This window comes from Gobius niger (genome assembly GCF_951799975.1).
Source record: "Gobius niger genome assembly, chromosome: 20".
NCBI lineage: Eukaryota > Metazoa > Chordata > Actinopteri > Gobiiformes > Gobiidae > Gobius > Gobius niger.
This window is the reverse complement of record NC_136871.1, coordinates 11497222-11521443: the sequence shown is the minus strand read 5'-3', so window position 1 is coordinate 11521443 and position 24222 is coordinate 11497222. Positions and strand designations below refer to the sequence as shown.

Sequence of the window (24222 nt, the reverse complement as noted above, 5' to 3'; positions counted from 1 at the left end):
CACATGGCAGAAATGGGCTAAATCACGAACATTTGTCATGAGCTAAGTTGAGCGTTGCTTCGTGAGATTTCGGTATAAGGCTATACAAGTTGTTCTGCAACTATACGTGTGTGTTTCTGTTCTAGTATAGCCCACTTCAAGGCGTTTAAAACAAACGGAGCGGTGTGAGGTTGGTGCGTGAGAGCTGCGTGGTTGCTCCGCAGGTGCTGTATCCACCAACACTTTTTCTCCTTGAGATCCAAAACAATCAATTATAAAAACCCGCTCTCTGCATTGATGGCCCTTTTTAATCGTCGAGTCACTTATCCGAGCTGCTTTTGTTGTTGTTGTAATTAACTGTAGCAGTCATGCAAATGGCATGTGTTAGTTTGCATAAGCACGGCACAATCGCGCTCGGATCAAGGCAACGAGAGGGAAGAGTTTGGGATGCTCTCTGAAGCTGTTTCTGCTTGGTCTGATTCGAGTTGTGTTTTAGGTGTGAAGTTTGACATAACTCGAGTTAAATGCAACTATACAGCGTCAGGCTTTGACAGTGCGCATGAATATGTAGTAATAAATTCCTTAAAAAAATCAGGTGATCAGGTGAAGTGTTACATACACACGTCCAGGCAACAGTAGCTTAGTGGGATTTGAGCTGGCACGAGTATTTGATTATAAAAAAGGAACAAAAGAAATGCAAAGGAAAGAGGTCAACAAACATTTTGTCTGTGTTGTTGTTTTAAGTAGCCAAATGTTATTAACTTTGCATGCCAATGATAGAAATCAGTCAGTTTAAAAGTTTATCTATTTTCAATACCATTAAAATTCAATGGAGATGGTTGGAAGAATGAAATACAGAAAATGGTTGAGACTTTCAGCCTCCGTAGACAGTATGTTTCTTCTTTGAGTTTCTGTCACCTTGGGTGTCTGTCTTTTTTGTAATGCGTTTATGTTGTTGTATTTGTATATTTGCAAACTGACTCTCCTCCAAGTTGAATTTCTCCCTTGGGAGACAAACAATAAACTCAATCAATCAGTTAAAGGTTAGATATGGGCGTGTAAACCACACAAGATGCCCAGTATTTGCTTGATAATTTGCAATACTTTTTGCCTGATTAGTAAGTTCAGTTTTTTTAGTATTTATTACTGCAGTGGACTTGAAACACTTTAAACCCACGATATTATTCAAGTTTCTCGCGTTTCTTGTGTGAGAAGTTTATGCCTGGGGAGTGAACTGTCTTAAACTACATATTCTCCCTAGACATGCAGCCAGCAACAATCATGTCTCAATCCTACTCATTGGTAATAATATCCGTACACTTATGTAATGCACTGCAGAATAAGAAGAATCCAACGCAAAACTCCAGCATTTAATTTGATCTGCAAATATCAACTTCACAATCTTTCTCAACAGTGTGATAGTTTCAAATCCACGTCCTCCTCTTGTCCTCTTATCTCTGTCCCGTGCAGTGAGCCCGTGCCATGTCCTGGTTGTTGGCCGCATGGTTTAGCCTGGGCTGGGTGCTCCTGTGCCAGGCCACCCTCTACCAGACCATCCAGCAGCACCACGTGGCCCGGCCTGGTCACACCGACATTCTCACGCTAGGTAAGTCTGTTTTCTCTTTTTGTTCCTCTGCTGCGTTTTTCTTTTTTTTTTTTTTTTTGCTCCTACCTCTCTCGACTGCTGCAGTATGTCAGAATGATTTAGCACAGTAGTCTACCAGTAACACGGTGATTCATATTGCTCGCAGTTATACAAGATGCAACTACTTCTGAGGCTTGTAATTGCATTTTACAAAACATCAGGCGTGGCAAAATAAAATTCGCATTCATTTTGCGTTTTTTTTTTTTTTTTCTTCCTCCCCTTTGCCGGCATTTGTGGATAAAGAGCACCCACCGACATTACTAGCAAGTGTGTGAATGTGCGTGGCGAAGAATGCCTAACTCTGAATCTCGCTGGCAGACTGCTTGGAGTAAGACAAGCTGTAGGCATAAATCCCTATTACTGCACTGTGGTAGCCAGGGGAGCTTTGATCATTGTGGCTTAGGCGGAAATGACAATTACGATTCGCCCCTTTTGCACTGAAAATGTTTGGCAATTAGGCTCGAAGACTCGCGCACCGTGGGGGCAAACGGGGGAGAGCTATAGATGCTGAGGCGGATCTAATTCTCCGATTATGAAGAAAGCTTATACCGCTGTTGCTTTTGGTGTATGTGGATTTGTAGAGAAGGGGAAGGCAAAGGCTTTCTTTAAGCTTCTCACAATGAGCATGTGCGCATCTCGCGTAACCAGTGGGGCTTTGACTTGAAGCTAAGCACTTGTTAAACATTGATGCTATCTCATTCTGAGTTCTTTCTGTATCGCATGACAGAGTGGGAAAGGCAAAAGAAGATGCGGCATCTGGTTTTCCCATGATTGGATTATAACAGTGGTTCTCAACGGTGGGCTGCGGAACTGTTTTAAGTGGGTCGTGAGCCTTTTCCAGAAACAATTTTTTAATGTTTATGTACAGAAAAAAGTATAGAATCACTACTTGAGTCTGTTAAAGGAACAGGCCACTGTTTTTTTCCCCCATACTTAGATATGTTCTTACCTGGGCGTAGACAAGTTGATGCGTGCCTGTCTGGTCTTTGTGCGTGCCCTCAGTCATGCAAACGGACCAAAGATGTTGTTAGCATTTGGCATCTCCCAATGTATTCCTATGGCCCCAAAGGGTGGGAAGCTAGAAGCGACCACGCTCTTCCATGGGAATGCACAAAGTCCAGACAGGTATGTATGAACTTGTCTAAGCTCGGATAAGAACATTATCTCAGTATGGAAAAACGGTGGCCTGTTCCTTCAAACTGACTGTTATCGGGTTGTTTTTGTCACAATTTCTGCTTTTTAGCAGATTTAATGCTTACTCAACAACATTTTTCGAGGGAAAGACAATACTTTACATTATATTCTCCAAGTGTAAGTTGTATTTGGGTTGTGGGTTGTCGTCCTAAGGTGATTTTTGGGTCTCAATCCCATACCAGTTGAGAACCACTGGATTTTAACAACATTGCCGACTTAAAGTTGAGACTGTGTCAGAGAGTTGGCTTTCTTTGGAGCAGCTGACACATCAAAAAAACAAAACAAAGCTATGATGGAAAATGCTCAATGTGTTTCCGGTGCTGTTAATTGGAACAAGAGGGTGAGGGATGAGCGACAGAGTTGCTGCGGATGAATTTTTAAAAAGCACAGCCTCTAGTTTCCCTGTTTTGTGACTGGTTGGCAAGTCGCGCTTGGTGCCAAAGATGTACAAGGGAGTGCAAGGCTCAGTAAGTGTCTTTTGAATAATGCAGCGATCCCAAAGGCAAGAAGAGAGGGAGCGAAAACAGCCCCCCACCCCCCCCACCCCCCCCCCCCCCCCTCCACCCATGCCGCTAACTACCACTTGTGTTCAGAAGCGTCACCCATGGCTCGGAGTGGTGCGTGAGCTTCCCCTGTCAGAGTGATCAGCCGACATGCTCTCCCCACATTCAGCGCATGCACGGCCATCGGAACAGCTCCTCTTCACTAAAGCCATTATGGCGTGGCGTTTTCATGGGGCCCCGGGGGATACTGGAGCTGCGTTCAGGACACATCGGGGTCTGAGAGGAAGCTGTAAACATAGACCGTAGATGTGATCGTATTTCAGCGTTTTATCCGGACCTTTTTATGTCGCAATCAAATCGCACGTGGCTGATCAAGAGGGCCAAGGTGCGAAGTGAAGCATGTTTTCAATTGATCCATTTGACACATCCTTTCGCCAGTGCTGCTGCTGAGGGGGAGCAGTGCTCAAGGACCCTTCTTCTGATTCAGGGTTTCAGTCAGAAGCACCAAGCTACAAGAACCCATGTGAATGTTTTCTGGTTAAGTACCGTTAAGCTGTAAACAACTTTCTAAAGGCTCTCTATTTGACTTTACTCACCAACAAAGAAAGAAATCGTTATATGAGATCCAAACTTTTAGTAACATCTTTCTAATATTCCGATTCTCCACAGAGATGACTTTCTAAGCACGTTTCACGGAGCTTCACTGTCACTGCAATGCCGAAAACAACAACTAAACTGCTGGTTAACGATCGATAAGAATGCTTTATATCCATTGCGGAGTGCACAAAGGTCTTTTTTCCAGAAATGGTCTGCTATTAGAAGGTACTGAAGGAAATAAAATAGAGAAAACGCTGTCCTAAATAGAAATAAACAAACAAAACACCAAGGTAGCCACTTAATTTACAAATGAGGGGGCTATAAATGCTATGCTGCACCCACAACACACTAACATCTCAGAACATAACCCCTGGCCGCCCTGCGATGTTACAATTGACTGTATATCATGTTTTTTTTAAGAGGATTATGCCGGCATCAATCTTACTCAACCGTGGCGTGGCGTCAACCGATCTGACCAGAACCGCTTTCTTGGAATTGAAATGCTGTGATGAATATTTGAATTAGAATTGATTTTATGATTTGAGCAGCTCTCTGGTTTCACTGAGGCCAGAGCCCTCAGATATAAATAGATAGAGAGTTATGTAGGACATGGACGGTAAAATAAAAGAGAAATGTTTTGCCTTTCATGCTTTATTGTTTTCTATAATCAAACACGCTGCTGTTTCAAACGGGTAATGAAAAGATGTGATGCAGCATCTGGCTTACAGTAAATTAAGTTGTAAAATGTGTGATGAGGCATGGTTTTTAAAATAGAAAAAATATGTTGCGTAGTGCTTTCATTTTATTTGTTCTGACACGAAATTTGATTGCATCCTAAATTGCTTTATTACACGATATCCAGGCAACTACCCCGGCAAAGTGGCGTGCTGCGAGAGAGAATAGTGTCTTTTCCCTCAAACGTTGGTGGTTTTGAAGAAAATCTGTTCTGAAATAAATTTCTGTTGTGGTTGGTTGGCGGGTAGCCCAGCTGCCTGTCAGGCGGTGCAGAAATGGTCCCACGCATCCTAACATATACTGTCAAGGGTGCGCAGGCTTTTCTGAGGAGGGGAACTGGGGTCAGGGTGTAATGTCGCTGCCTGTTGAAGCGGTAAAAGCTTTTGGAAGAATCCTCTGATGTCCCTCCTATAGGGTGTGTTCATGTTTGATGTTGTCATTATCTCAGATGGAGGGCAGGGGCTGAGACAACTCAAAGGGAGAGGTGCAGTTTTGGAAAGAAATGTCCAAACAGATAAATGGTAAATGGTCACGTTTATATAGCGCCTTTCTATCTCAAAGTGCTTTGCATCAAGGAACCACTCACCCATTCATACACCAATGTACGCAGACACTAGAGGCAAGCAGGGTGAAGTGTCTTTGAACTGCAGACTAAAAAATTCAATTATGTTTTCGATTCTTACACTAAACGATTACAAAAGTAAATCCAAAACGCAGAAAGTCCGGCCCGCGCGATTTGTGTGAGCGCATCTGAACCGCTAGACTACCAGCGCAGCCTGATAGAACTGTTGTATTTGTCACAGATCTTGTGTGATGATGTCATCAGGCCGCGCAGCTTGGTTTGCTTGGGCAGGTGTGAGGGCTGCCCAGGTGTGACATATAGGATTAGTTTAGAAACGTGAGCATCATCAATATAATTTGGGCGATTATGGAAAACAAATTATCACGATTATTTTGCCATAATTGATCGATTTTGATTTTTGATTTTGATTTTTTGTAGAAAAAAAAACAAAACAATAAATGTGGTCTTTCCTAGACTAGCAAGTAAACAGATGCTGTGGCCAAACTGAAAACTACAACTAACTCTGCTAACAACACTATGCACATGAAGAAATACAAGTAAAAAGCGCATTTATAAGTATAAAGACGATTAAACTTACAATTCACTGTTTGAAGACCAGCTAATCCACGGCTGCAGCCTAAAAAATAGTCACATGGTCCAAATAGCAATCGATAGTTTCCCTTATTCGGAGGTAAACCTTTCCTTCCCGTGCGTGTCTCTAGATCCTCTGGCTGCTCCTCGCGTGATTCTGTTTTGCCCATTATATGAGTTTGTGCGATTTTATAACTGATTTTACCTTTAAAAATCACCAGGTCCTCTCTTCATGCTGCTGCCGCATGTGCAATCCTGTGCTTCCTGTTTGTTTGGGCCGAGTGATCCCTGGGATTGACCTGACAGGTGCTGAAGCATTGCGCTATCTATATTTTTTTTCCAGAATACGACAGGATTGGCCAATTCTGTTGATTTAAACATACCACGCGATTATCGAGATCGACCTTCATTAAAATTGCGATTAGATTCAAATTAGATTATTTGCCCAGCCCTTGTGCAGCATAGCGTGCCCTAAAACAGTGGTTCTCAACTGCAACAGCATTGGGACCCACCATCACCCACGAATGACAAACAGCAACCCAAATACGACTTGAATTTGTTTTACTGTATACAGTGGGGAAAAAAGTATTTGGCCAAAATCCAATAGAATGTCTATGTGAAACTGACCAAATACTTTTTTTCCCCACTGTATAATGTAAATCATTGTGTTTTCCTCACAAAGCATTGATGAATAAGCATAAAAATATCTTAAAAGCTGAAATCATCTTAAAACAACTAAAAACACCAGCTTAAACCAATTTAGGAAGTGTTTCTATACTTTTTCAGTAGATAAATGTCTAAATAATTTTTTGGGGGGGAAATGCTCTGAAACCGGTTCCGCGACCCACTTTTGGGTCCTGAACCACGGACCTAAAAGATACAGTATTGGACACTTTATTGCCATGTCAATATCAATAGAGATCTACTTGCTGCGTTACCTAACTGAGGATAGAAGCCGTTCTTCTTTTCCCCCTATGAGTCTTTGCTTCTTCTCATAGAGCTCCCATGCCCTCCTTGCGTCCCTGCTACTGTGGCCGGATGATTGATGACGGCCTAAATTTCGAAGGCGCCAATTCTGGTCTCTCAAGGAATAATCCGGTGCTTTGACAGATGAGACGAATGTGACATGACACGCAGCAGCCAGACTCCCCACCTGCCAAAGCAGCCAGCACAAGTCAATGCTGCGGCCGAGGCTAGACACAAACCAGGGCATTTGTGACAGCACACAGCGCTGGTCTGAGGCTCCAGTCAGTGTGAGCTGCTCACTGCGTCATTCCTGTTTTTTTTTTTTTCACTCTTGTTTTTTTCCTCCCTTTTTCATGTATGAAAGAATGGGAACTTGTGATAGCACAGAACTATAGTGAGAATAAAAAATAAGTAGTAGCTGATTTTTGCCGACTATTGCTGCCTGGAAATGGCTCGTAATGTCTAATCTCAAATGATGGGGCGACTTTTTAATAAACTTGTTCAATGTGCCATGATGCTTTGATGGCCTGGAAAAGTCTTTGAGGTGGAAGAAAACATGTAATTATTATGATTAGGCGGGACACATCACATAGTTAAACAAGAGCATAATAAGGTCTAATGGAGTGGGAGAAATGAGCGGCAGTTACGCCTTTATGCGCACAGCCTTTAAATACACATTTATGTTATGATGAATAATTGAACATTAAGTGTGGGTATTGATCAAAACTTTCCAGACAACAGTGTGGCAAATCAAAGGCCAATGCTACAGAAATGACAATGCATGAGATTATGACCATTGGCAATTGAAGTCATGAAAACAGAATATTAAAAGGGACTAGACGGAGTTTAAAAATGTTAAAATGATGTGTTTTCCACCCCCTACATGCTCCAGGAATGTCCTAGTGTGTAGAATGCGAATTAAAACCCCGCACTGTCACTCAAAGAGTTGTTAATTTGGGCCCGAAGCTCTGTCATGCTTGAGCTTGATATAGAAATTGCAGTTACACGTAAGACCTGAGGTGGCAGTAGCGAGTATAAAAATGTCAACTTCTATCTAGTCCCTTTAACCTCTTAACCCTTAACTGGCTAGATCTGGCTTTACCCAGAACTAGACGCTTCTCGACTGGGGCTTACAGCCTATAGGCCAGTGTATTTGAAAGCTAAGACCCACAGTAGTACAGCGGTTCGCAATAGTGGTTCACAGCTAGAAGGTCTGGGGTTCGATTCCCACCAGGGACGGGGACTTTCTGTGTGGTTTGCATGTTCTCCGCGTGTCTGTGTAGTCCAGGATGGATGAGAGTGTGTTTGAGAGTGCACATGGGGGACGACGGATGGAAATTAGCCCAAAGCTACAGTCCGGTGTGGCTTGTCCATTAACATGCACTGTCCCTACCAAATAAATCAATAAACTAAACTAATCTAAGCTTCTCGTCACGTGTTTGGCTGTTCTTTTCATCACATTTTTGTTGCTTGATCAAAGTTACATTACATGTGTGACAAAAAATGCTACAAAAATGCATTAAAAACTTGACAAAATGCATCGAAAATGTGATAAAAATGCATGACTAAAACATGATAACAAAAAGCAGGAAGAAGCTTAGATGGGTTCTGTAGGTCTTAGCTTTTAAATGAGGCTTTACACTGGCCTAAAGGCTGTAACCTCTCCAGTCGAGAAGCTTTTACATTTGTGTGAAACTGGAGAAAATCTATTTACGGTGGGGGTTAAGAGGTTAACAAACAAAACAAACACAATCTTAAGATGGTGAGTGCACATTTTCTGCTGAATTGGGAGTTTTATAAGAAGAAAAACAACGATTTCTCAAAGTCATCTCTGTCTTAGCGTGATGTCAGTCCACCCCAGAGCTACACTCTATTGTTAACTTGCCACCACTGGTGAGTGAATGAAAGGTAGCTCCTTTGTGGCCATGTCTATGAAAAGCGCTTTACAAATAAATGTCCTTCCCTCCAACAGAAGATAAACACACGGCCACCCAACAGATTTTTATAACAAAAACGTTAGTCCTCAAAAAGGCGTTTCAGTACTCTTTTAACTGCGCGTTAAACTGGCTACCCATTAGTTAAGTGGTCGTCATTCACATACAACAATAATATGAGGGACTCCTATGTGAAAATTCCATGTTGTTTAGGGTTTGATGAGGGTACATACAAATTCAGTGTTAAATTGAATACTTCAATTGACCAAGATCTGCTGTGTGGTTGAAAGTTCCTGATATGTTGCCTAAGAATTACAGGAGGATGCGTTGAATGCAGACGATACATTTCTGATGGAAGAATGAAGCATGCCTTACATTGTAGAAGTGCTTTTGAGCTTTGATTATGTGTGTGGATTAAAACTGGCTTTTGTGGAATGCACAGCAACAACACATTTTTCAGAGTGGCTTAAAGATTGTGACACAACTCAGATCTGGAAGAAGAGTTCACGCTGCCTTTCCCAAACCAATCCATTCCTTTCATTAGTTAAAGTGTAAAACCATCCATCCCGCTGTGGTTTTGTTTGTGCCTTGTTTACATCGCTATTAAACTGTGGGGACTAATTAGCTTGGGGATTGATGGTGAAAGCAAAAGCAATTAAATTACAGTCACTTAAATGAATGTCGCCTTATAATAACATTTTCCAAAGTGGCTAAACAGAGAGTTTGACTTGGCAAAGTTGGCGTTAAAAGTGCCGCTAGAAAGAAAATTATTTTGCTAATTAGGAAAGCAACAAAACAACACATCGTTGTTCATTGTGATCATTCCTGTAAATCTCTTATTATCAAAGGTGAGAACGCAAAAAGTCAAAAGAAGTGATCCAATGAATTTGTTAAGCCCTGAGTAACTGAACATAACACCTGATTCATGACCACCCCAAAAATAAATACATACTGTAAATAAATGAAGTAGACCATAACAAACAATAAACATACAGGGCTGTAGAACGTTTTCACCACTCACTGGTATAGTAATGCTGGGTACCGTTTAATGACATCAGTATGGTATTGAAAAAAATGTTTAGGTTCTACAGGTATCGAAAAAATAGCAGGTACTGAAGAAACATAATATCTTTAGAGACCAAATTTTGATGCTGTTGGTCCAGGGTAGGAGCCACTTTGACATCTTGCAGCTCCAGACGTAGCGCATTTAAATGGGAAGTACAAGAGGTGGAGAAACTCTTTTTCCTCCAACCAGACTCCACAGCTGGGAAGGGGCGGGGGAGAGGGTTGAACATGTGCATTGGTTTCGAGGGTCGATCTGCGCCACAGCGGGACCGTCATAAGCTACATCTCTTACTCTCAAGACACGAACATTGTTAAGCTCACGATGGGGTTAATTAAGTTTTTAGTTTAACCAGTGAGAACCTATAATGCTTAGGAAAGAGCACAAGGCAGCGCAAAAGTTCAGTTTTGAGACAAAGTTAGTCATGATCTTTCTTGTTTAGTTCATTTGTAGCCTCTTTTTGATCCTAATTTATTGTTGTTAAAGGTGCATTATGCAACTTTTTAGGCACAAAAATAAAGAAGGTTGATATTTGTGTGTATTTGACCTCGTAGTGCCCCAGTGGCTGTATGAGTGGTCAGCATGGCGCCTTTACTTTCCATCACAGTGGTCTCCACAATGCTCCAGGATGACTTGTTTTGTAGGTTTTCTCGTGAGGAGAGTGAAAACCTTCCAAACAGTTGACCCTGGAGCGTCCTACAGACCACTGTGATGGAAAGTAAATGCTGACCACCATGCTGACCACTCATACAGCCACTGGGGCACTACAAGGTCACAAATGCACAAATGTCAACCTTTTTTCCCACATAAAAAGTTGTATCATGAACCACTGAGTCTTGTTTTGCCACAATTTCATGAGAGAACAAATTGATTTTTGTTTGAACTTAGTGGAGTATCAGTTTTGACAGTAGCACACAGCCCGACTTGTCAGAGAATTGTAAGGGCCACGTTAAGTCGCTCCCCCTGCTTTGACATTGTCCTTGTTGCCATAAATTCCCTACGACTGCGTGGTCATTGGGCAATTTTCTTTTGTCTCCTCACCTCTCCTTCCACCTCTCCCCCTTCTCCTCTCGTCTCTATCAGCACTCAGACCATTTGTCATGGATCAGATGAGACAATTTGTCATGGATTAGTGCACTTAAATGTCTGTGTGATAGTGGAAGCAGTCAGTGGAAAAGCTTAGGAATCCTATTACACTGCGCTTTATGGCCGGCCAACGGAAAGAGGGGGATTGAGCGTGAATTGGCACTCGACTCCTGTTTCTTTACATTGGCCTCCACACTTAATCAGATATTCACTCAGAGGTGAGCCACAGCATGCAGCCAAAGTTGTGTGGGTAATCTGGACTGTTTAGTACTTGCCAGACATCCTTTTTCTGCTAATGTTTGTCGACTTGGTGAATGAAATGAAAATGTGACCAAAACGTGATAAAAACGTGACAAAGGCATGATAAAAACAGGACAAAAATAGCAGTAAACACATGGCAAAAACATGACAAAAATGTGACAAAAACATAACAAAAACATGACAAAAATGTGACAAAAAACCCCCAATAAAAAAGCGACAAAGACGTGATAAAAAACCCAGCAAAAGTTTAGATGAGTTTGTTCTTTTTTGCTCAAAAAGATCATTGTCCTGAACAGACGGCAAAAGGGCAAAACAACAAAAACATAGTAACAAAAACAAGGAAAAAGCTTAGATGAGTTTTGTAATTCTTAGCTTTCAAATGTGGTGTTACACTGGCCTACAGGCTGTACCAGTGTGTGAGTTTGGCTAGACTCCGCATCAACTTCATTTCTACAGGGTAACATATGCAAGCAAACAGGAAGTGGAGTAAACCAATCAGCGAAGGGCAGTCAGTGGTGTTATTAGCGGTTTTGCGTTAATATTCAAACACATTATGAATCACAAAACTCACCTACTGCCGATGTGTTTTTGGTCATTGATTGCTGATTAGAAAAAAAACTCCTGGGTGCCGCCCGTAGATTGTTACCGAGGGAACTTCCAAAACGTGACGCTGGCAATGGCCGCTGACTGCTCTGCTTTGTGACGACGACACTAGGGGCCGCCATTGCACCGCCATTGCTGTAGTACCTCCATATAGCTGCTAGCCCCCATTGGAATGCATTGCACTTTAAACACGTTAAAAACAACTTTAGAGCCTGGTGCCTCCTGTGATAACACTGGATTAGTTGTAAATAAAGGGACTAGGCTGGTTTTCATAAGAAACATTTTAGAAATCTCGTATACTAATGAGGTCTGGACTGTTAGCATTGGAGCTGTGCGGCTACGACCGAATTCCACGTCACGCAAGGGCCGAGTCTACAGTGAAGATCCCGCTCCTGTGCCCTTTTTAGGAACATGCTTCGTCAGAGCTGGGGAGGAGAATTCTGTAAATCTGACATCCTTTCCCCCTCGAATGTGGTCATTGTGGTAAACGGGGTGGAGCGAGGAGGAGTTGTCTGTTATTTTTTACAGTCTACGTGTTTTTACAGCAACACATGACCGCAAATAAACAATTCTGATTGCACAAATCCATTTCAGTTTGGCAGAGGCGGAAACAGCTCCCTGCCCAGACTGATATCCCGCGTGTATAAAATATACAGAGGGGTATCATTCTGGATGCCAGGCTAACAGGCTGTAAGCTCCAGTGGAGAAGCGTTTAGATTTGAGAGAAAATGTGCTCAGTTGAGGTGGGGGTTAATGTTTTGCAAACATTTCAAACAAATCAGCATTATTTTTGAACACACTTGGAATGTTTCGCCCATTTTTTTTAACAAAGAATGGACAGAAATTCATTCATGTTGCCGGAAAACAGAAGACGTTTGGAATAGAAATGCGCAGTGTGAACAAAGTATCATCCAATAACTTTGTAAATGAGCACCACCTTTAATACTGGGTGAAGGACTTATCGTTTGCAAGGCATTTTTCAACCGCTTTTCTCCAATCTTGCTTTTCACACAATTTTGCTGCTAGATTCAATTAAAACCTCCACCTTGTTGCATTTCTCATGCTCTTTCTCCAGCCACAACTAGCACATTTAACACAATGTTTAAAGAAGTAAGAACATTTCCTTCCTCGATCGTTTATTTATACACAATCTCCACGTCTCTATCACTTCAAGGCTTCTGGAGCCCTTGAACACTCCCCGCCTGTGTTGATGAGTCTTGGCCGCCTCGCTCGCTCGCTCGCTCGCTCGTCTCTGCCCGCAACAGAGCCAGGTAATTGTGATGCGCGAGGGCTTTTCTGCGTGGCATCATTTAAAACCACCGCGGGGGACAAATGTTACTCATGAAGTGTTTTGTTTGCGGAGGACTTACTTTGCCCCGGCGACTCATTTACCCGGCGGCAGACAAACGACTCTCTGTCTTAAGCGTATGCGACCAATTTACTCAGCCCAACCTTTTCATTTGGCTCCCACGTATATGCAACAAAGCAGACGGTTTGTCATGTAGGTGCGAGGTAATTAGAATGCCATGTCGCGCTTTAAATGCGGGCAACATGTGCGAGTGGGCATAAAGGAGAATGGACTGTAGCAACGGGCTTGACGTTCATTTCTTTAGTGAGGTTTTACTCGTCTTTTCTGGTTTTATTTAATGCAAATTGTCTTTCAGCAATTTCCAAATAACGTGAACTTTTTTTGTTTATTGTTAATTATGTAAATCACGTATTCATTGTAGAAGCATTAGCATTCATTATGTACACATATTTGTAAATTAAGTGCTCACACATAGAAAAAGAAAAAGTTTTGTTTGCTAGTATAAACGTCTACTGAATATGGAGGAAGACAAAGGGAAAGAACAGAACTTGCCATCTTTGGTGTAATGGCAATTTTGCTGCTATACCTTTCAATTTGCGCTGAAATCCACTATGTATTTGTGCACTGACAGGAAACAATAATGATATGAGAAAGTTTTGGATATCCTCTTCGGTTAGAAATGTCGGCCAGGTGTCAACAAAAAAAAAAGAAAAAAAGATTGAAAGCGCGTCTAAATTTTCCAGCGGCGTTGCTCTGTCAGCATTAGCCCAGGTCTATTTGTCTTGTGAATCCTGCTGTGCCCGCGGGCCCATATCGTATTGTTTTATCCCAGATGGCGCTTACTCCGATAATCATAGGGAGATTTCAATTCCGCCCTGCTGCTGTTTGACTATCGTGCACTTAAAGGTGTCAGTCAGCTGCACTGTTAGCGCCCAGATTGGTGACAGAGTGTTGAAAATGTAGCGGCACAATTAGTTACTGCCGGCTTGCGCCATGTATCTTCATTTGGGGGTGTATAGGCAGAGCGGGTGTCAGGCTGAGTGCACATGGCTGGGTGCCCCGGGAGCATCCGGTGTGCCAGGTCTGTAAAGAGGATGAGGAATGAGGTGACACCTGCACGTCTCTGTCTCGGGCCGAGCAACCCTCACTGTTTATAGATGGACTTTTGCCTCACTTAATCCCAGTGCTGGATAGTAGCTATATTTGTATTGACTTGTTTCGGGTTTTGACTTTGCCGATTTTATGGCAGTTGAGACTTGGGCTGGGTGATATTGACAACAATGAATATCTCAATATTTTGGGGACTTTCAGAAATGTGTAAAAATGTGTGTCAAACATCTCTAAAAGATAATTGTCCTGAACAGACGACAAAAGGGCAACAAACAAACAAACACATTCAACAGAAAAAAAAAAAGTTTCCCCATTTTTTATTTCCTTTTCCCCCGTGTTTTTTTGCATGTTTCCCCACATGTTTCCACTATTTCCACTTCTTTTCCAATTTTTCCCCCCACATTTCCCCACATCTTTTGGCATTGGAGAAAAACTCGATACATACATTGGCATATCTTCCAAACAGCAACTTGGATAGTTTATATTTTGGGGTGAACACAAACTGACAAACTTGTTTTCACTTTGCTCTCCAACTGCTGCCTGAAGAAGGTGCTCCAGGCGAAATCCTCATCAGCACATGTGCCCCAGTTGTCAGCACTACGTATATAATAATCCTTACATAGTTGTGCCCAGTTACAGGAATCAGGGACACAAGTCGGTTCTGGAGCATTTTGAGCTTTTCACAGATTGTTAAAGTGTGGCCTCCAAGCTTTCCAACAATGTGTAACACATGGAAATCTGATCACATTTGGACATGTAGCGGCGATTTGAATTTAACAATTCAAAAAAGCCCAAAAGGTTCGCAAACAGGTAGTATACAAAAAAAATGTCTCTTGCATAAATCCACTTTCCATAGAGCCTACCTCTACAGCAACTAGCAACACAATGACAACTAGCAACATTATCCCAACACACACACACACACACACACACATTTGACCAGAGGGAAAGAAGAACACAAGAAGATCATTAGTGCCATGGACAATGACTACGTTATATTATCCGTAACCTGCACACAGCGCAAAAAAATCCAACCCACTGAACACACCACGTTAGCTAACAGCACAACAATGGCCTCATCAACAAGCAAACAGACACGATGGCACAGCGACCACCAGCGAAAATTAACAAACTTTCACTCACCCGGCTGAAGCAACCTTTGCGTGCCTTCTGCTTAGCAAACTTGTGATCAAATCCATTTTCCTCGCTCAGTTATTTTCAATGTAGAGTTATGCAAATCCGTGCTACATCCTTCTGTCTTAAAACACGCTCTGAGGCAAGAAGCTGGCTCGGGAAACGTAATGGTCAGCCGGGCGCTGTGCATGCTTACAGCCAGGGCATCATCAGTCGAACCTATTCAGAGCGTTAACAACAGAAATAGCGCACTGTGCCAGCTGCACAGTGCGCTATTTCTCCGACTTTTTCACCCTGAGATTTAATGCTTTTAAATATACCTAAAAAATACTATTATCTAAAACATGGTGAGGCTTCTCAATGATGATCTCAATGATCTCAACTGGGGCAGGGAGATATGGCCTAAAATCTATATCATGATATAAAAAAGAAATATCACGATAACGATATATTTGATGATATAACTGACAATGGGAAAATTACCTCAAAATGTGTGTGTGCCTTGTGCCTATTGGGAAGATCCAGACACTGGAGAAACTACATTAAGGCCCTGTAACCATTTTTATTTGTGTAACATTCTTTTTGGCCCATAAAAATATGTTTTGTAAAAGTTGCAGTTTGTGGAAAAAGAAGCCTTACATTGCATTATGATGTATTGATATTTTGTATAGGGTCAACCCAAACGGTCAATATGTGACAAAAAGGGGCTCACCTCTTCGGTCATATATTGACTCCAAAGGACGAGGGTAAAAATACCTATTTTGTCACATTTTGACCAAAAAAGGTTACAAAGGTATAGTGCCTTTAACTTTGTGAGACAGGGTTTCATCCCCATCACTTGCTTTGTGCCTTTGCCAGAAAAGTTGGCAGTAAGGATATATCACTGTGAAGCTGCCAGCGCTTAGAGTGGGATTTTCTTTGCCTCATCTCACATCCCAGAGGTTTTCAGTGTGCTAAGATACAGCGCTTTTCCAACAAAAAGACCTTTTGACCTGCCTTCTGTAAGTTTTGTGAGCAGTGACTATAAAGCCAGGATAAACGCCTCTATGGAACTTGCTCAGCCGGCTCCCAGAAGGCATCAGTGGAAACGTGGCACAGTCCTCAAGATGTTCAGACTGAAATGCTTTATCTTACTTACCTTTATTATCTGTGTTTACATGGTTGACGTGGGTTATGTGTACTTTGTGGATATTAAATTGGAATGACAGTGAATACTACTAATGGGTTCTCCTAGTAGACCCATATATTACTAAGATAATTCAAAGGAAAATGAGCAAGAAATTGATTTCATTTAAGTATTTCCTTCATGGTTCTTGTAGAGGTTGTGCTGGTATTGCTTTCTGCTGGTCTAGTTTGCTTCATTGCATTTTCTTTTACTTCAACCTTGTATGCATCTTTTATTATTTGTTAAGGTAATGAGTTGTCTTTGTAAGAGCTTCTTACCTAATCATTTCAATAGCTTATTCCTTTGAGTCCTTTTCTTTTTCTCCTGCTCTGGTATATTTTGCAAGTACTATTACGCAAGGTATTGCATAACTCATTGTACTTACCCCCACTTACTGTTGTACTTAAAGTTAGGGGTAAGTTACCCCTAACTTTAAACAAGCGCATTTTCTCCAGTTCAGGTTTACAAAAAGCTTCTCGACTGGAGCTTACAGACTATAGGGCAGAGTCACGCCTCATTTGAAAGCTCAGACCTCCAAAACAGATTATTTTTCGTGTTGTTGCTGTTTTTTTCCGCGTTTCGGTTGCTTTTTCATCTTTTTTTATGCTATTTTGTTGTGTTTACGTCAGTTTTTCATCGCATTTCTGCCACATTTTTTGCCACTCTTTTTTGGCTTTTTGGTTGCTTTTTCATCACTCTTAAGTCGTGTTTATATCGCTTTTATTGTGTCATTGTTGCTTTTCCGGCAAGTTGCTGTCGCTCTTTTGATGCTTTTTTTGTTACGTTTTTCATCCTCGTCTCCGTTGCTGTTTTGACGCATTTTTCGAGAAGCATTTAGATTTTGGGTAAAGCCAAACTGGAGAAAATGTGCTTGGTTCAGGTGGGGGTTAAGAGATTAAAGGCCCTTTCACAGATTTTGGTATCGCTTTAGATTAAGGTGAACTCATTAAGTATTAATAAGCATTAGTAATCATTTTAGAGTTAGGGTTAAGGTGAGGGTTAGGTTTAGGGTTGGCTATGAATAAGCGTATTATTAATGGCCAATTAGTATGTTAACAGACAAAAGTATAATAAGCAGTATGTTAAGACTTCACAAGCATATTATTAATGCTTTTTAATGCCTTGTTAATTCTTAATGGGCACACCTTAATATAAAGTGTTACCAAATTATGTTGTGTTCTGTGCTTCTAACTTTTAAAGCGTTTTAATGGATTCTGAACTAGCTGTCTGTTGTTGTTTTCATCACCGTGACAGAATTGGTCAATGAAATTTATGATGGATGTCTGAGTAGTAATATACAGTACTCAATATGAACGCGTAATACGGCTGTCAGTGTAAGTAATTCGAATGTGCGGCAGGCGCAAATAAGTCTTGCCTCGTCCTTTTGGGCTTTCATTACTGCAAAATGAATATGCATTATGCAAATTATAAGGCTTGAATAAAATGCTAATAAAGTCATCCCTGTGGAGGAAATGTGGTATTAATACTGTATGTGAAATTTAGGAATGAATTTGGAACGCAACTGTCCTCTTAGGGCCTTTCGTTGCACATTTCGTTGTGTAACAGGGCAGAAATGGATTATGCCGTGTTAGACTCTCACTTCTGCATTAGTGAACAATAGAATTGCACTGTAGGCCTGTGGTAGTGGTCTTACTTACCTTCGTCGCTGTTCACTCGCAAACAGGCATCAGATCTCGGTTGCTCTCCTTTCAACGCGTGTCACCATTGGGCGTTTGTCATTCAGCGTTCCTCTTGTACAGATGTTGAGGCTGTTTAGTGCTTCTGAAAACTTCCTTGATGCCTTAAAAGTTGAGCGCTACATGTTTCTCTATAACTGCGAAAGTTAGAGCCATTGAGCTGCGCTGTCTGGGATCAAGGGCTTTACTTTGGAGAAGCACGGAGAGACACAGCACTGTGATGTTTTTTTTTTTTTTCCCGCCAAACACCTCCGGCTGCCGTAGTGTATATGAGCTTTTAGTAATACATTGCACCATTTCCCTCCTTTTGCTGTTTTTGCTGAGTGTTGTATAAAGCTACTCTCGCAATGCCTTTCAGACTCTCAAATCAAAGTGGGGCAAAGAAAGGGAAAAAATGCACTCTGAATGAAAAGGATATTCCTCTGTCTGTTGTGAGATTAGTTGCAATTGCTTATTCTAACCTCTTGCAGTCTGCCTTTTTTGAGGTGTTTTTTGTGCGCAAGGATTGCTGGGGACATTTATCTAAAAATGGAGCTAGGTGCATTGCGTCAAGGATGAGAAGGCAACCCATTTGTTTAACACCCTTAGGCAAACAGAAGGAGAAAATGTCACATACAATGTTTATTCAACATCCTGGTACCTCCGGAATGAGAACGACTTAATATATCCGCATGCGTAAACTCAACCGGAGGACTGTGATTTAATTTCTAACACCGTTTGTCACTTTCAGCCACTTACATCCTGGTAACCTCAAGGCATTTTGTTTCATATTGTACAATACGCTTATGGTTTTTCACAATAGAAATAGCTATAATTCATAAACTGAACAAAAGGAGACAATTCAAGGTGGATTTTCAATGCTCAAGAGTTTACCAGCCTTTGGGTAGATGCTGTCTTGGCGTTTGGTGACCCGTGGTGCCGCAGCCCGCTCCAACTATTTTCTTCTCTGTGAGATAATTTTGCAAACTAAAAACAGCAGGGAACCACCTTATTCTCCGGACTATAAGTCGCTCCGGAGTATAAGTCGCACCAGCCAAAAAATGCATAATGAGGAGGAAAAAAACATACATAAGTCGCTCCGGAGAATAAGTCACACCAGCCAAAAAATGCGTAATGAGGAGGAAAAAACATATATAAGTCGCTCCGGAGAATAAGTCGCACCAAGCCAAAAATGCGTAATGAGGAGGAAAAAAAACATGTTTAAGTCGCTCCGGAGTATAAGTCGCACCAGCCAAAAAATTCCTACTGAAGAGGAAAAAAAACATTTATAAGTCACTCCGAAGTGTAAGTCGCACCAGACACCCTGGTGCACCATTGACAAGCCTCTCCAGGCAGCACGTTGTTCAAGCACCCACTTGCAAACTTGTTCCTCTAGCTGTGGCCATCCAGTTTTAAGCCCGGGATTAGCATTTTTTGTTTTCTTCATTGCAGTAAGCGTAAGTCTCCAGTCCCTCACAAGTTTTTCGCTCACTCCGAACTTTCTTTCTGCTGCCCAAAAATAACAAACTTGTGAAATTATATAATAATGTATTTTGATATAAAAGTCAAACCTGAGTATAAGTCGCACACCCCCAGCCAAACTATGAAAAAGGCGTGACCTATAGTCCGGAAAATATTGTACTTACAGTTGTATAATTCTTATTATTTGAAACACAGAATAGTCTATAGCTATATCTGGCTCTGTACTTCTTGACCCTATTCTTTCCCTTGTTTACTCACTTGAGAAAGTCCCCCCTGGATTAACAAGACCACAGTTTCTCTCAACAGTGCGTCACCTCTCGCTACAATTCGTTCAGAGTGCAAGAACCTGGAATTAACATGAGCACCACTTCACCTTTTGAATCGATGCGGTGAGATTTGGTGGATCCGGCAGAGGCGAGAAGTCCTCCAGCCGGATTACAGATGTTATCTCACACCATCCTGGTTCTCTCCCCGCGGGTAATGCTAGTCATGCTATCGGTGGCAGCGGCGGCAGGGCCTCGCAAAGGTCTTAAAGGCTCTTGAGAACACGCAGTCTTGCCCCGTGGTGAATTGGAAGCAATCTCATAAGTCCCCACTCAAATGTGGCTCTCGGCGGCTTGTAGCAGATGTTGTATACACAGAAGGCAGAAGTGTTCACCCAAAGAAGGGGTTTGTAATCATTCAATTGGAGATGGAACATAAGCTATAGTATAACTGTACCTACATTGTGAATACATGTGCTATAAAAATATATATAATGCTAGCAATAATGGAAAGAGTAGTGCAAAGGGGTTATGCACTTATTCTTCAAAACAGAACCCTCAATGTTCCACACTGTCTGTCAAAATACATATGTTATTACTTTACCTTTGGGAAAATGGAAAACTATATATATATATATATATTTTTTTCGAAATATGTCTTTTCTTTTTCAACCCGGAAGTTAAGACGCAAGGGTCCTCCTTTTCATTTTCATCCATTTTTCTGTTGCTAAATAAAGCAGTGGAAAACATTTTTTATAGCTGGAATGTGACAGAGCCAGCCCAAATTGTTTTTAGTACAAACTGTGCAGCTTGTAATTAATGCAGACACGACCCACTCTCATTTGCTAGCACATATACACACACTGTGTCTCTCATTCAGTCCCTTCCCTCCTTCTCTCGCCTTCTCTCAGACATACACTCTTGCAATTGAGTTAAATCGTACTTCACACTGAGTAATAAGGAGCTGATAAACACACAACCTTGCTGTTTTTTTTTTTTTTTTTTATCATGCAGCTCACAGCAACGTGCAACAAATTACTATTTTCCCCAAACACCATATGTTCAAAAACACGACACTGCCGCAGTTTTAAATGTGTAGCTTATTTGCCATTAGCGAGTTTACTTACGGCCTCTTCACCAGCTGGTCGCTCCGAGGGAAGGTCCGAGAAAGAATATACCGGAAAACACAACAGAAATGAAATAGATATACAGTACATATAAGATAAGATAAAATAAGATACAACTTTATTGATCTCACAATGGGGAAATTCACTCATTACATCAGCTCTCAAGAACCCTCAGGGGGTGCAAACATGCAGGAAAATGTGCAAAGAGGAACAGAATTATGTACAAGCAAGTAATAGTAAATAGTAGGGATGTAATGATGCACTCAAGCTCATTTTTGGTTTTAAGTTCCCACTTTCAATACATATTTGTAACCTTTTTTTTTTTTTTTTTTTACAAAAGGAATATGACTAGTTATATAGCCAGTAGATGTTTCTTTTATTTTAACATATGCACTTTTGTCCTTGTTTTTTTTAAGTAAGTAAGTAAACGTACAACAAAGTAGTAGTGTTCCTGCTGCTCCCTCCGCTCCACAACAGTCTTTCACCATCTTCTTGTTTGTCCCTGTAACTGTCGTGTCAATAAGAGCACTTTACATTACAAAAAAAGTACAAGACATGAAAATGAACTAATCATTTTGACTGTGTGTGTGTGTTTTTTTTTTAACATGGATTCTATTATTTTTTAGCTCACGGGCGGCACGGTGGTGATGGCCCCAAGTTCGATTCCCACCTTTCTGCGTGGAGTTTGCATGTTCTCCCTGTGTCTGCGTAGGTTTCCTCTGGGTCCTCTGATTTCCCCTACCACTAAAAACATGTACAATAGGTTCCCCTCTGGGGCCAGGACTCCCCTCTAAAAGAGATATTTAATCTCAGTGGGACTTTCCTGGTTGAATAAAGGTAAGAAAATAAATAATAATAAAAAAAAAATATAAAAAAAAGGCCATTTGATCGATGAGTCAGAATATTAGATATTAAATGAATATCAAATGGTCATAGTGCAGGTGACTGATAAAGTGGCTTTTCAGTGGTTTTACATAGAAGTTATTTCACATGAGTTACTTTACTGTACAGTCGGGTTATACAATACGATACAATACAAAAGTTCTTAAATCAACGCTGCATTGTACCAAACAAATGAACTAATAATAATAACAATTGTTTTAGGGGGCAGTGGGTGAATACTTAATTATGGGCAATAGGAGTAATTAAGCCTTTTTTTTTTCGTTATTACTTGTCAATCAATCAATCAATCAATCAATCAATGGTTTTGTATAGCCCCATATCACAACAGGAGTGCCTCACAGGGCTGCACCGAACATTAAAGCAATAAAACAGAGCAGTTCATATGACAATGTAAAGTTCAGGTGAATTAACTATCCAGGCAAACACAGTGTCCAAATAAGCTTCGGCAGGTTCGAGCGGTGCGGGTGTTCCCTGTCCTTAGACTTGTAATTGCTGTAGAAGAAGTGGTGAAGATAGTGGTGACGTTCGATTGTAAGAACAGTTAGCTGTGGGACTGAAGAAACTGATGTCAGTTGTAGTGATATGAAGTGGAAGTGAAGTGGAAGTGGCAGTAGGTCCTAACTCAAAATACATATTGTCACTGACCACTTCAGTCGCAGCTGTGAGGTAAATTGTGACAGTCCCTCTGAAACATAACTCTGTGCAGAAGTGCAAAAGGGATGTAAAAAAAAGTTGAATGTTTTAAAAATATGCACAAAGGTTGCCGCGGGCTGTTGCAGTCGGATTAGCTTTGATAGTGTGAAAGATTTAATAACATTAGAGTAACGACGTGCTAATCTGGTTAATCTCCTATTGTTATCCCTTCACAATGCTCAGCGTGTGTCTGCCTCTGTAGTTGAAGACAATTGGATGGATGTTTACTCTGCATGGTGTTTGAGCCACCGTGTCATTTGGAAACATTCAGTCATGTGTTTGAACACTGCAAACTCTGGCGCGTCGCTGTCACACCCACTGTCCAGCATCGGCGATCATCCATCATGGTTTACACATTACATCTTTATTTCCAGGAAGGCTTCTCTCTGCCACGGTTCCAATATTTTCTTGTGGACATTTGCATGGTTGGACGGATTTATCTGTTTGCCGACATCGTTGTGTTGCTGAGAGTGTCTGTGTGCAAACAATGGGGATGGAGGTGTCACTGAGAGGCCGCCAACCAGCTTATAGTGCTGCCACTGTGAATGAAGCCACGGCGGACAGATGGTGCGTGTGTGAACGGGAGATGAGAGCGCGGCGGGCCAGCAGTGGTAAAAACAGGCTGATATGGGCGGTTTGTGAGTGCTCGTTTGGGCAGTTTGCGCTCACAGTGGAATGGGTAACCTTTCATTCAGCCAAAACATGATTCGGATACAATAAGAGTCCAGAGAGGCGTGTAAGTCCATTAAAATTGTACAACAAATGCCTGGCAGATAAATCACAATAGATTGTTTGCAATTAGTAAAACGCTCAAGTTTCTATCTAAAAAAGCTAACCCTATAGACCTCTTCAAATACACTGCCTGCCCAAAAAAGTGGATATTAATAAATGTCAGGATCTGGGGAAGGCCCAGGACACGCTGGTGGGACTATGTCTCCGAGCTGGCCTGGTGTCGCCTCTGGGTCCCCCCAGAACAGCTGGAGGAGGTGTGTGGATCGCAAAGTCTGGGCGTCTCTGCTGAGACTGCTGCCCCCGCGACCCGGCCCCGGATAAAGCGGAAGAAAATGGATGGATGGATGGATGGATGACGGGATCTCGGACCGAAAACACGTTTTGGAGTGACAGTGCAGGATTTTAGAGGGAGCTGTGGTGAACAGGTCTGGGCTCACACCTACACCTTAGGACATTGTTGGAACAATGTCCTAAGGTGTGCAGAGTTTATTTTTTAAACTCTGCATAGTCCCTTTAATTTGTTATATAAATAAACTTGAATTGAATTGATATGATATGATCCTCTCCTGGATATTATTAAAACATGTATTGTCAACGGAATCTAAATTTTAAAACAGCATCACATTTATTACAAGACAACATAAGCTTTATATTTAAGTCACAAGTAGGGCTGCCTTTCAATTTGTGCCAGTATTCATTGTTCAGAACAACAAATAAAAGATTCAGTCCTGTCAGGACCAACCAAGCATCAGAAGTTGGTATCCTAAAAGACAAAACAAAACAAAAAACAGTCTTCTTACAGTCTGTGTCCGGTTCTAGCACAGTCTATGGCAAAATAGAGAAACATTTTAGTTGGTCTACTCATGACTTTATATTCTCCATCTGTTGTCACATGATTATTTCTTCACA

The 24222-nt window shown here is 41.5% G+C and overlaps 1 protein-coding gene across 6 annotated transcripts in view; it reads left to right on the top strand.

Moving 5' to 3' along the window:
* The window catches only part of LOC306980111 (chemokine-like protein TAFA-1), a 130945-nt gene that overhangs the window by 615 nt on the left and 106108 nt on the right, over window positions 1–24222 (top strand). For all 6 annotated transcript variants that reach the window (XM_079579351.1, XM_079579353.1, XM_079579356.1 and 3 more), the window contains exon 2: window positions 1450–1585. In XM_079579351.1, coding sequence (XP_079435477.1) covers window positions 1462–1585 — 124 coding nt within the window. In that variant the 5' untranslated portion in view covers window positions 1450–1461. The remainder of the gene's footprint in view (window positions 1–1449; window positions 1586–24222) is intronic.